Here is a 13,775-nt window from a genome sequence, read left to right on the forward strand (position 1 = left end):
CACCTATCCGCTAGGATTTTACATAACCCGCCACAGTGGACAAAGTAGTTCCAACCCAGGTTTTGTGATTTACACGATCTCCAGGCTAGTCGACTTTGCTCTTTGCTTCTTGAATCTGTCCTCTCTCTGAGTCTTAAAACCACATACAAACAGACTAGACTGCTAATAAAGCATACTGCAGCTCTTCTTACCTGAATTAAGACAGCCCTATCGTATTGGACATGAAGTCCAAGACACTCATCCTTGGGCTTTTTAAGCATTTCATACTTCTCCTCCCTCGTCTTTCCCCTTCTCCTTGGGAATCAGAGCATCCTGGAATATAACACAATAAATACCCAATTCCACATGGAGCCTAGACAGGACCCCCGCCCCTCAGACTATCCTGGTCTTCAGACCTACACCAGGCACACCCTAGAGTCAGGCAGACCTGGGTTTGTGATCCCAACTGTATCACTTATTAGCTATGTGATATATGCAAGTAACTTCTAAGAAATTACTTCTTTACTGGAAAAAAATTGAGAAGAAAAATAGCAATATGATGGGCTTGGGATAAAGCAATGACAGGGATAAAGCAATCACTGCAGCACCTGGACAATTAAGATGTTCACTGAACACCCACCCCTCTTTTTCTCCCATACCCAGTATCATCCTGTTCAGGGGTCCTCTTGCACGGCTCACACAGGACAGTCCCAGCTCCTAGATTTCTGTTACACTCGCCACCCATGTGTCAAAAACATAAGTTTAGAGACTGAATTTGAGGGAAATACAATTACTCCAATCAAAATTAAATGATACTTTGAGTATACTGGGGTTCCCTGCTGGCTCAGACAGTAAAGAATCTGCCTGCAATGCAGGAGACCAGGGTTCGATCCCTGGGTGGGCAAGATCCCCTGGAGGAGGGCATGGCAACCCACTCAGCATTCTTGCCTGGAGAATTCCATGGACAGAGGAGCCTGGCGCAGGCTACAGTCCATGGGGTGGCAAAGAGTCGGACAGGACAGAGCGACTTACATTTTCACTAACACTTTGAGTATACTGATGAATTATCTTTTCATATACACTTTTAGTTGACCCATTGGATTGGGTACCTTTGCATAATATTTTCACTTTTAGATTTCTTCATTTAAAAAATATAGAAGTTTAATATATTTATATTGTCATAGATTACATAAGGGCTTCCCAGGTGGCATTAGTGGTTAAAAAAAGAAAAACTGCCTGCCCAGGCAAGAGACGTAGGAGATGCGGGTTCTGTCCCTGGGTGGGAAGGATCTCCTGGAGGAGGAAATGGCATCCCACTCCAGTATTCTTGTCTGGGAAATCCCATGGGCAGAGGAGCCTGGTGGGCTAGAGTCCATGGGGTCGCAAAGAGTCAAACTTGACTGAAGTGGCTTAGGGCACAGGTACACACCCACATGCGGTGCAAAGCACTGTGCAGAAATAGCTCATTTAACTCTCACAGCAACCCTACCAGAGAAGGACCATAATTCCCTGCAGGGGAAACTGAGGCTTAAGAAATTAGAGTACCTTAGTCAGAGTCACAGAATAGTAAGCCACCATTAAAGAACTCAAAATTGCTCAATAACCAATTGCATTGATGATGCTCGTCTTCTTTTAACTTGAAGTATAGAGGCTGTGGTTGAACTGCTTTTAACTTCCAATGAAGCTCCCTGTGGCTCTCCAAGCAGAAGATAAACAGTAGGACAGGTGTTACTTTAAGAGAGGGATGGGAGTTGTAACCCGAAGCCTCCTCCAGCCTTAAGCCCAAGAAGTCTGGGAGGCTGCGCCCGGCCGGTGCGCGCCTGTAAACTCCCGCGGGTCTGGCACGTCTCTTTCTTCCAAAGTTGGAGCTCTCCGAGGTGGGAGGGGGCGGGGAGGAGGGGAGGCCAGTGACGTCACACGGGAGCGGGGATAAAGCTCCCGGGGCGCGGTCCAGCGGGGACACTGCCCCGGGAGCGGAGTGGGCCGTGCCGCTCGGGGACACTCGCTGCGGCCCCGCCCGAGCAAGGCCGTGCCAGGAGGCACCATGCCCCAAACCGTGGTCCTGCCCGGGCCGGCGCCCTGGGGCTTCAGACTGTCGGGGGGCATAGACTTCAACCAGCCTTTGGTCATCACCAGGGTAGGTGTTTTCCATCTTTCGGCTGCAAGTCGGGGACTCTGGCCCCCTCGGGAGAGGAGAGCGGCCAGTGAGCCACTGGGGTGTGCAGGGTGGGTCCTGGCTTCGGGTTCACGGGTCGAGGGACCGCAGCATCTCGGCGAACAAAGTTTGGGGGATGCGGAGCGGTTTAGAGAATTAACCACATCGGTCCTAGTGATCTCTGTCTGCAGCCTCTTGGCCTCCCGCAGTTTTCCGAGGAGGGGTGAACCGGCTGCGTGGTTTCCCTGCGAAGTGGGCTGCCTTCTCTCCCTCGACGCCAGGTTTCCTTCAGTAACAAACGAGGTGGGGATCAGAAAAGCGGAGATAATAGTGGTGATTTGATGGAGATAGATGCGCATCTGATTGCTTTCCTTGTCTGGATGAAAAGTTCAGGGCGCTGTTTGCAGGGCACCACCTGGGCCGGCCAAGTTGGAATCTATCATATCAGCCCAGACGGGAAAAGTTACTAATTTGTATTACTAGGTTTCCAGGCATTTTGAGTAAATACTTTCCAAAGCTGGAACTTGGCTTAGAAATCATCACCTGTAACTCAAACTACAAAGAAAACGTGTCAGATAGCTTCCTTCACCTGATTGAGAGCCATCATTCAGACTAGTAACTTTGAAGATAAACCTCATTATCAAAGTCAAGCTTTCCTTAAACTTACTATTTTCTAAAGTATTGTCCAATTAAGAAAAAAGAAAGTGAAAAAATTCAGGATCTGTCCTGTCAGTAAATTTCTAGTTGGTCTAGTTGATTTTTTTCTAACATCGTCTTAACAGAAAATTGTTATTATTTCAATTATCACATATAAATATATATATTAAACCTAATTTTAAAAACATAAACTTTCAGCATGTTTATATCTTTGCTGCTGCTGCTGCTGCTATGCTTTATTTTCTTCCTTACTGCTCATACTATATTTTATAAATGTATACTTTATAATCTGACATACTCACATAGACTTTGAACAAAGAATTCTAAATTCTGTTCTACTTATGGGTTTTAAGAACCAATGGCTTTTAAAAATATCTCAAAACATACGGATGCATGGAACATTTCAAGCTTTGTTTTATATTTTTTGAAAACATAAACACATCTGACATGTGTTTTCATATTGACATAAGAACTTAACACACTCCCAAAATGTTCCTAAGTAAATTAGGCAGAAAATGGTTCAATGATCTGGGCCAAGCAATGCCTTTTATGGATTTACCAAAGGAAACAATTTCCATTATCTCTACAGAGAAATATTTTTAAAGTTTCTGAAGTATAGTTTTCATTTGTTTATATTAAATGATATAAGCTTTTGAATCCTAACAAATCCTATTTATATTATAAATCCTAACAAATCATATTACAGTAAATCTTAGGGAAACAACTTTGTCACAAAAATCCTTTCAGTGATTTATAAAAGAAGTATCTTGCGATTACTCTAGAACATATCAATATGATTAATCCTATGCTTGAAATGTTGAGTTGTTGACTTTATAAACAATGTTTATTTCAAAGCAGAACTTAACATTTTGCACTTGACTGCAGGAGCTATCAGAAAATATATTTGATATAATGACAACTATTATTTGGGAAGCCAATTCTGTTTGAATTTTTAACTCATAATTAATTTGTGTCACTCACAGTGACACTTCGTTCAATAACAGTGCATATGAACACATATGATTATTTCATTTGACTACAGATTTTCTCTTTAATTAATTTAACTTAAGGATAGCAGGTACCACTACACTGCTTTGTTTTCATCCACTTAATTCATTTCGTCCACTTAATTGACCTACAACCTCTTCTTACATCACACCTTGTACCACAGTTGTTTGAATGCATCTGTATCCCAGATTGCATGCTCTCCCGCTTAGGGCAACAACCAGCAGATTTAGGGGGCTACTCAGTGCCAAGCACAGTGTCTAGTACCTCTTATGTTACAGAATAAAAGTAGACACAATATGAGTGATTAAGTCATTCACTTTTGAGATAACTTTATAAATTTATCCTAATTGGTATACCTTTTATTATTCTAATAGGCATACACTTTATTATCCGAGTGTACCCAAAGCCATTCACACGGTAGATTCTTATTCAATAAATGAAAACATAGTCACTTGAACTTTTTTGTCTTAATGAACACCTAATTGAGAGTACTTCCACTGAAATTATTAGAATACTAAAAATCATTTGGGAAAAAGACTAAAAGATATGAACATACTTATCAGTATTATAATTAGGTGGCAGAATGATTGTATTAATTTCATAATTTTTATACTGTGTTAAAAGGTAGTGGATGAGGTTGTGTGTGCATTAGTATACTTTTGCCTGCCATGTACTCTTCTGAGCCTTTCATACCCACTAACTCACTTGAATCTCCAATAATCCTATCAGCGTAGTAGTAGTAATATCCCTTTCTGCAGATGAAGGGAGTAAGGCTTCAAGAGATTTATAACCTGCCGATGACCACAAGTGGTGGGACAGACTTTGATGCAGGCCGACTTGCTTCTAAAGCCTGCATCCTCCAAACACATGAAAGACTCTTCTTATTGTACAGGTATTTTCAAAGAGGTATTTTGTGCCATCCAGGCCCCATTGATGCTACCTCTTTCAGATCTACCACTTTCCTCTTTTCTTCCACTGCCCCCAGTCAAGATGAAACCTAGTTGTCTCCCTTCTCGAGTCACCATGCATATTCTCACCAGCCATCTCTGAGACGGTTGCTGGTTGAGCCTGTCTTCCCCATTTTTAAAAGTCCTTCAGTGGCATTCCCAGTTTACAGAGAGTAAAACGTGTGGTTTTCAGAATGACATTCATGGCTTTCACCTTCTCTCTCCACTCAAGTGTCCAACTTCATTTCCTCCCTCTCTTCTCTCTCCTTTCTTCCTCTCACTCCATAAATATGTAGTGGGGCCCATACTCTGGACCGCTTATGATTTCTCTAACGTGGCTTTGCTCTTGCTATCATTTTTCTCCAGAATTCTCTTCCCCACCCATTCTACCGTCCTCTGTGCCTCTGTAAACCCATTCAAATACCACTCCTCCAGCCTGATTCTGGCAGCCATCATTTCATCCACTTAATTACTGTAGCTCTTGTACATCTCCTTATGTTACTCCTTGTACCACAGTTGTTTGAATACATCTGTATCCCACAGATTGCATGCCCCCTTCTTGGCAACAACCAGCAAATTTGGGGGGGGGCACTATTCAGTGCCAAGCACAGTGTCTAGTACCTCATATATGTTACAGAATAAAAATAGATACAATATGAGTTATTAAATTGTTCACCTTTGACATAACCTTATTTTCCTAGTGGGTGCAAGTTATATCCTCAAAAATATCCCACAATAAATAAAAAGAAAAACTTTTATTGTTCATTGATTTGTTTTATGTAAGTTCTTAAGCATGCAAAGAATTAAAACACCTGTGCCTGTACTGGACACCAGAATAAGCCCCACGAATGAGATATGGTCCTCAAGGCAATTCAGTTTTTATCCTACAAGCAATGTCCTCCCTTCCCATCCTCACACTCTACAAAAGCAGATGATAGCAATGCTACTTAGACAATGGTCCTCTGCTCCACCCTCTGCTGGGGAGCACGTTTACAAAACAACTCTTTCCATCAGGTGAAATTACAATTCACAAAATTAGAAGAAAGGGTCCCCGTCCAATAATTGTTTACCATCCAATTTATCAGCCAGGTAAAACTCTGTATCATAAGAAAAAAATTGGAAGTAAGATAAATTGGGGCTTCCCTGATGACTCAGATGATAAATCAAATACCAGATAATCTCAAAAAATTTTTTGAGCAATTGGTTGTGATTTGATTTGTAGGAAAGTAGTTTCTAGGTAGGGAGAAGCCAATGGCAACCCACTCCAGTACTCTTGCCTGGAAAATCCCATGGACGGAGGAGCCTGGTAGGCTGTAGTCCATGGGGTCTCGAAGAGTCGGACATGACTGAGCTTTTACTTTTGCTTCACTTTTACTTTTCACTTTCCTGCATTGGAGAAGGCAATGGCAACCCACTCCAGTGTTCTTGCCTGGAGAATCCCAGGGACGGGGGAGCCTGGTGGGCTGCCTTCTATGGGGTCGCACAGAGTCGGACACGACTGAAGTGACTTAGCAGCAGCAGCAGTAGTAGCAGTTTCTAGGCAAAGGTGCTCTTTACTTGGTGCAAGGTGAATTTAAGTTGCGGATGTTTAGCGTCGGGGAGGGCATTGTTACTGCGAACATTGTATACAGCTGGCCTAGGTATTTCACAGAAGTTTAAGGTTCACATCTCTAAGTGAGCAGCTTTTCTTTTTCTGGCAAAAGTTTCAAAGGAATTTCTCTCTGTCTTAAATGTTTGGACCACCCAGAAGGTGGATCTATTATCACAGCCAAGTTACAGACAGTTTGTTTTCACAAATGGTCCAGTTTAGAATAAAGCACAGGCTTCTTTTGTGTACATGATGTAAAATGACTGTATACATCTCCTGCCAGTATGTCCCTTCCCACTCACTTCTTCCCTCCTTTGTATGCAGAGCATACCCAGGATCGAGATCACTGTGACTGAGAATGCTGTATATGCATCCGGGTACCAACATAGAAAATGTTAGGCTTTAACACGGAATAATACTTTAATATAAACTATATTTGAACTTTTAGAAAGAAATGTTTACAATTGAATGTGGTCTTTTCCCACGTAGCCCTCAGTATCCTTGAGGAATTGTTTCCAGGACTCCACCCCTCTCTCTCCCCAATCCCCATCGCCCCTCAAGGATACCAAAACCCCAGGATGAACAAGTTTTTTACATAAAATAGTATTTGCACATAACCTAGGTACATCCTCCTGTATACTTTAAATCATCTCTGCTGCTGCTGCTGCTGCTGCTAAGTCACTTCAGTCGTGTCTGACTCTGTGTGACCCCATAGACGGAAGCCCACCAGGCTCCCCCGTCCCTGGGATTCTCCAGGGAAGAACACTAGAGTGGGTTGCCATTTCCTTCTCCAATGCATGAAAGTGAAGTCGTTCAATCGTGTCTGATCCTTAGCGACCCCACAGACTGCAGCCTACCAGGCTCCTCCATCCATGGGATTTTCTAGGCAATAGTACTGGAGTGGCTTGCCATTGCCTTCTCCATTAAATCATCTCTAGGTTACTTATAATACCTAACGCGACGTAAATACTATGTAAGTAGTTGCCAGCATGTGGCAAATTCAAGTTTTGCTTTTTGGAACTTTTTGGAATTCTTTTCCAAATATTTTCAATCCTTGGTTGGTTGAATCCTGGATGCAGAACCCACAGATTTGGAAAGGTGACTGTATTGTGTTCTAACAGAGATGTGTCTACATCCAAGCACTAGTTCATCTGTTCCTGCCATTCATACATCCCACAAGTATCTATCAGGTGCAGAATGTATTGTTTGTGTAAAGCACTGTGGGGGATACAGTTATAACTTAATGAGTTTCCACCCCCTCTGAGAAGTTCATGTATCAGAACAGACACGTACACAACCACCATGATACAACTTGTCCAGGATTCCGTGAAAGAAGTGTGACCAAAGAGACAGGAGGAGTGCGAGAAGAGAGAGTACCTGCAGTGGTGGCATTGTGGGATAGTGGAGGAGCTTGAGTTACAGAGTTAGACAGACTCATGAGGAATTTCAAATTTTCATTGGATGTGTGACCCTAAGCATGCTTCTTATACTTTCTGAGTATTCATTTTCTCATCTTAAAAAAGACAAACACCAATAGTATAACACTGTTATAATATATAACATAATTATATATAATATAATATATAATAGTATAACATGGTTCTCAAACATGGCTGCACATTAAACTCACTCAGATAATTTTTGAAAATATCCATGACCAGTTGCTACTTGCAGAGATTCTGATTGAACTAGAAATGTAGATTGCAGCCAGGTGCTGTGGAAGGCTTTCAGACATTGGAGTTTATTTGTAGGCAGTGGAGAACAACTGAACAATAGGATTTCTCACTGTTGAGATCCACGTCCCACAGGACAGCCTTTCAGTACACACTTGTCTTGCTCCATAACCGTTCCAGTCATTTTTATTGTTAACACAAAAATCCCATCAGGGCCAAGGACTTCTTTCATGTCTCCCACAGTTAACAGGACCTTATAGATGGTATCCCTGTGGTTTAAATCAGTTTGTTTGTTTTTTTTCCAAACAGACCCAAGTAATATATTGATGTGAAAAATAGGAATCATCTGAAGGACTTGTTAAAAGCACAGATTCCCTAATTCCTCTGCTAGAGCTTCTGCTTCACAATTCTAGGCTTCTGGATTGGACTGGAATCTTTATGTTGAGCAAAGACCCCCCTCCGCTCCCCCCCCACCCAGAGATTCTTCTCATCAGACAAGTTTGAAACCATGTATTCAGTGGCTGGCGGCAGTACTGTTTCCAATGATCTCTTGAGTGCTTTTGACTTTTGAGACACTAATGAAACTGAATAATAATCCACTAAAAACCTCTTTGCCTCATTTTACCTCTCTCTCCTCCTAATTTGGGAAAATGTTAAACTATAGGCAGTAATATAAATGAAACGCAAACTAATAATATAAAGTAATGCTGGGAAATAATAGATTCTTGTGATTAAACAGATCGTTTAACTTCCTAAAACCAGGCCAATTTAGTGGTCACTTGCTGATCACTAGCCTTTCTGAATTTGAGACCCAGGAAGAAGGGAAGATCCTGTTTTTTCCTTCTCTCTCGTCCATCTCTGGACATACATTTTTTCTTTCTTATCAACTCTCACCTGGGAGATCCCAGGAAATCAATGTCCAGGTTGAATGCAAAGTCAGACTCTGGTTCCAGAATCACTATCAGTCAGTGACCTTTCCTATGTGACTTAATCAAACCACTGGCGACACAGCTCCCACCTTAGTGAGAAGCCATAGGTTCCTTAGCACTTTACCTCCTCTGATGGAAAAAAAGCAGCCTCCTTTGTCCAGCCTGTCTTAGAGATGTAGTGATAGAGTTATTAGAAAGAGTTTTATAAATCCACGCACCTATGGACACCTCATCTTTGACAAAGGTGGCAAGAATATAAAATGGAGAAAAGACAGTCTCTTTAACAAGTGGTGCTGGGAAAACTGGTCAGCCACTTGTAAAAGAATGAAACTAGAACACTTCCTAACACCATACACCAAAATAAACTCAAAATGGATTAGAGAGCTAAATGTAAGACCAGAAACTATAAAACTAGAGGAGAACGTAGGCAAAACACTCTCCGACATAAATCACAGCAGGATCCTCCATGACCCACCTCCCAGAATATTGGAAATAAAAGCAAAAATAAACAAATGGGACCTAATTAAAATCAAAAGCTTCTGCACAGCAAAGGAAACTATAAGCAAGGTGAAAAGACAGCCTTCAGAATGGGAGAAAATAATAGCAAATGAAGCAACTGATAAAGGATTAATCTCCAAAATATACAAGCAGCTCCTGCAGCTCAATTCCAGAAAAATAAATGACCCAATCAAAAAATGGGCCAAAGAACTAAACAGACATTTCTCCAAAGAAGACATACAGATGGCTAACAAACACATGAAAAAATGCTCAACATCCCTCATAATCAGAGAGATGCAAATCAAAACCACAATGAGATACCATTTCACACCAGTCAGAATGGCTGCTATCCAAAAGTCTACATGCAATAAATGCTGGAGAGGATGTGGAGAGAAAGGAACCCTCTTACACTGTTGGTGGGAATGCAAACTAGTACAGCCACTATGGAGAACAGTGTGGAGATTCCTCAAAAAACTGGAAATAGAACTGCCATATGATCCAGCAATCGCACTCCTGGCTATACACACCGAGGAAACCAGAATTGAAAGAGACACATGTACTCCAATGTTCACTGCAGCACTGTTTATAATAGCCAGGACATAGAAGCAACCTAGATGTCCATCTGCAGACGAATGGATAAGAAAGCTTTGGTACATATACACAATGGAGTATTATTCAGCCATTAAAAAGAATACATTTGAATCAGTTCTAATGAGGTGGATGAAACTGGAGCCTATTATACAGAGTGAAGTAAGCCGGAAAGAAAACACCAATACAGCATACTAACGCATATATATGGAATTTAGAAAGATGCAAATGATAACCCTGCATACGAGACAGCATAAGAGACACAGATGTATAGATCAGTCTTTGGGACTCTGTGGGAGAGGTTGAGGGTGGGATGATTTGGGAGAATGGCATTGAAACACGTATGTTGTCATATGTGAAATGAATCACTAGTTCAGGGTCAATGCATGTTATAGGATGCTCGGGGCTGGCATGCGGGGATGACCCAGAGGGAGGATAAAGGGAGGAGGGAGGTGGGAGGGGGGTTCAGGAGGGGGAACTTATGTAAACCCGGGGCGAATTCATGTCAATGTATGGCAAAACCAACCAATATAATATTGTAAAATAATTTGCCTCCAATAAAAAATTAATTAATTACAAAAAAAAATAAATAAAAACATTTTGAAAAAGAAAAAAAAAGAGTTTTGTAAATGTAATATTTTGGGTAAGTATAAGATAGTTATTAACTTCCATATTAACATTGCTAATTACATTTACTAATGCGTGGGTACTAAGTCACTTCAGTCATATCCGACTCTGCGACCTCATGGACTGTAGCCCACCAGCCTCCTCTGTCTATGGGATTCTCCAGGCAGGAATACTGGAGTGGGTTGCCATGCCCTCCTCCAGGGATCATCCCTACCCAGGGATAGAACCCTCGTCTCCTGCAGCTCCTGCACTGCAGGCTGATTCTTTACCACTGAGCCACTGGGGAAGCCCACGTTTAGTAAACAGAATCAGATGTCTCTGTTTAAAGTTTATATAGACAGATACACACCAAGCCTACCCTCAGATGTTTACACTCACTGGAACCAGAGCTAAGAAATAATGTTAGGCTTTTCTAAACCAATATTGAGTATTATATGTAAACCAAATTTAAGTATATTAGAAACGCTAGGTGAATCTTTAAAAGTAAACACATTGAGCCATGCTTTCTCTTGTTTAAACTCAAAAGCATTCTGGTCTTAGAAGTTTAAAAATAGACTGTATTGATTTTGATGAACTATAGCTAGAGAAAATTAAAAGTTTGAGGTTATTTTTATCTCTACAAGCCACACTGGGGATGGAAACTCTTATTCTTCTAACAGTTGTGAGTCTGGGAGAATTTCTAAATGGAAAAATGGCATGCCTCCCAAAAGTTGAGATATAATAATCTCCAGTTGTCTTCACCCAGGGCCCCATTATCTGTCCTTACTGGAAAATAATCATGATTGCTACAGTGAGATGATCAGAGCCATGAACTGAGTATAATAAACATTTTACTGATGAGACTGAAGACCTAAGACACATGAGAATTTGTTATTTTCTTCTTATGAATATAAATTTATATGAATTATTCATTTATACGGGGCTTCCCTCATAGCTCAGTTGGTAGAGAATCTGCCTGCAATGCAGGAGACCCTGGTTCGATCCCTAGGTCGGGAAGATCCACTGGAGAAGGGAAAGGCTACCCACTCCGGTATTCTCGGGCTTCCCTTGTAGCTCAGCTGGTAAAGAATCCTCCTTCAATGTGGGAGACCTGGGTCCGGTCCCTAGGTTGGGACAATCCCCTGGAGAAGGGAAAAGCTATCTACTCCAGTATTCTGGGCTGCAGAATTCCATGGACTGTATGTATAGTCCATGGGATTGCAAAGAGTCAGACATGACTGAATGACTTTCATTTCACTTCATTCAATTATGTGAATCTTGGATCTCTTTTAGAGCCATGAAGTTAAATTATATAGAAGACTAGATTAAGCAAGTGGAGAAAAAATGAAATAATGACTGATCCTCAGTTAAACATTAGGAATGATCTAATTTATTCCTGGAGCAGTTTGAGGTTTAAGTCAAGTTCCACATATTATCCAGGCTTCCTGCATAGCTCAGTTGGTAAAGAATCTGCCTGCAATGCTGGAGACCTGGGTTTGATTCCTGGGTGGGGAAGATCCCCTGGAGAAGGAAATGGCAACCCACTCCAGTATTACTGCCTGGAGAATCCCATGGATAGAAGAGCCTGGCGGGCTACAGCCCATAGGGTCGCAAAAGTCAGACATGTCTTAGCGCTATCTTTCTTTTCTTTCTTTCCACATATTATCCTGCTCTAACTAGTGGGAATTTGCAAAAGGAGCAGTGACAGATTGACATTAATAGCCATCATCTTTGGGTGTGTGAGGACTAGTTCTTTTTATTTCACAAGCTCTGATTAAATGTCCATTTCATTCATCCTTCAAGTAGTTATTCATCAGTTCAGAACACTGAGTATACACTGGGAAGCATTAGGGATATACATAGTATTTATTGTCCTTTAAGAAGTTGAGGTTGGGAAGACACAATACACAAGTAAATAAACAAACATGCAAGTACAAGTTGTCTTCATAGAGGGGAAGAATGGGGCATCACAGCGGAGAACAATGGGGAGGGGCTGGAGACGCTATATCAGAGGTCTGGGGAGGTCTCTTCAGAACGTTTAAACCTAAACCAAAAGGATGAGAAGGAGCAACAGGGTGATGAGCATGCGGAGCATTTCAGGCAGAAGGAACAGTGCGTGAAAGTCCAGAAGAGGGTGCAAGCTTGGCCTATCTGAGGAGCTCGCAGAAAATCTGACTGGCCGTAGGGCAGTGGACGAAGAGGAGCAGAACGTTGTGAGATCATGCTAGAGAAGTAGGCAGGGTGACACCAAGTGAGGACTATTAGTCGTCAGTTGGGTTTACCCAGGAAAGCTGGGAGTGGGTATAGCAATCAAAAGAATCATTACGCTTGCTCCTTGGAAGAATAGCTATGGCAATGTAATCAGTGGTACAGTTTAATTGAAAGCTGCCATCTTATTAGTTGTTTTCTACTTATTCCATCTCTTCTTCGTTGATGGAGAAGAGACTATAAGTAGACACAAACTTCTCTTGTGTCTGTAGTTCCCAGGGGTTCTAGACTCTCACTGTTTAACTCATACTTGGCCTTTAGCAATTTGTTCACAATTTTAGCTAAATTCTTCTCAATAGCTTGTACGCGTAGCTCCATCTTCCTTCGTGATCTGGTACAAGTAAGCCCATGCTTACATCTCATCTTTCCTTGGAGACGCCCATCTTTCCTTAGATCCAAGCTAGTTGGTTGCCCTGCAACTTCAGTTCTCTGAAGAGTCCGTGAAAAGTTATAGTTTTGCATATTATCTGGCTTCTTGTTAATACAAGAGTGATTCTCTTTCCAGCTTTCTATATCCCACCCAAGTGCATTATGGGGATGCTAAAGCTGTTTCAATTCAAATATAAAAGCACCCTAAATATATTAATAGTAAAGTTATATTCCCAAATAGAGAGTTTGGGGTGACAAAAGACTCTAAGAAAGCAAATTTTTATTTAAAGCAAAAATGTGATTCAAACAGGGAGTCATGGAAGATGTTTTCAAAGAGAATTAGAAATGTCATGATGGAGAAAATGTGGTTAGTAAGAAATAGAATTATCTCACATAAGAGGAAAATAGAATACAATTGGCCAATTAAGAGTTAAGCTAGATATAATATTTTCTGCAGGGGACTTCCCAGGTGGCTCAGTGGTAAAGAATCCGCCTGCTAATGGAGGAGCT

General features: G+C 41.5%; 1 protein-coding gene across 3 annotated transcripts in view; it reads left to right on the plus strand.

Annotated features, from left to right (window-relative positions):
* The first annotated feature begins 1,918 nt into the window (after positions 1 to 1,918).
* PDLIM3 (PDZ and LIM domain 3) overlaps positions 1,919 to 13,775 on the plus strand; it is a 32,812-nt gene continuing 20,955 nt past the window's right edge. For 2 of the 3 annotated variants that reach the window (XM_055416429.2, XM_055416431.2), the window contains exon 1: positions 1,921 to 2,116. In XM_055416429.2, coding sequence (XP_055272404.1) covers positions 2,024 to 2,116 — 93 coding nt within the window. In that variant the 5' untranslated portion in view covers positions 1,921 to 2,023. Of the gene's footprint in view, positions 2,117 to 13,775 lie in introns of all 3 variants that reach the window. The other variant, XM_055416430.2, reaches the window with a different exon arrangement.

The sequence above is a fragment of the Moschus berezovskii genome, chromosome 26 (assembly GCF_049115385.1).
Source record: "Moschus berezovskii isolate FMDL1 chromosome 26, NW_MosBer_1.0, whole genome shotgun sequence".
Lineage (NCBI taxonomy): Eukaryota > Metazoa > Chordata > Mammalia > Artiodactyla > Moschidae > Moschus > Moschus berezovskii.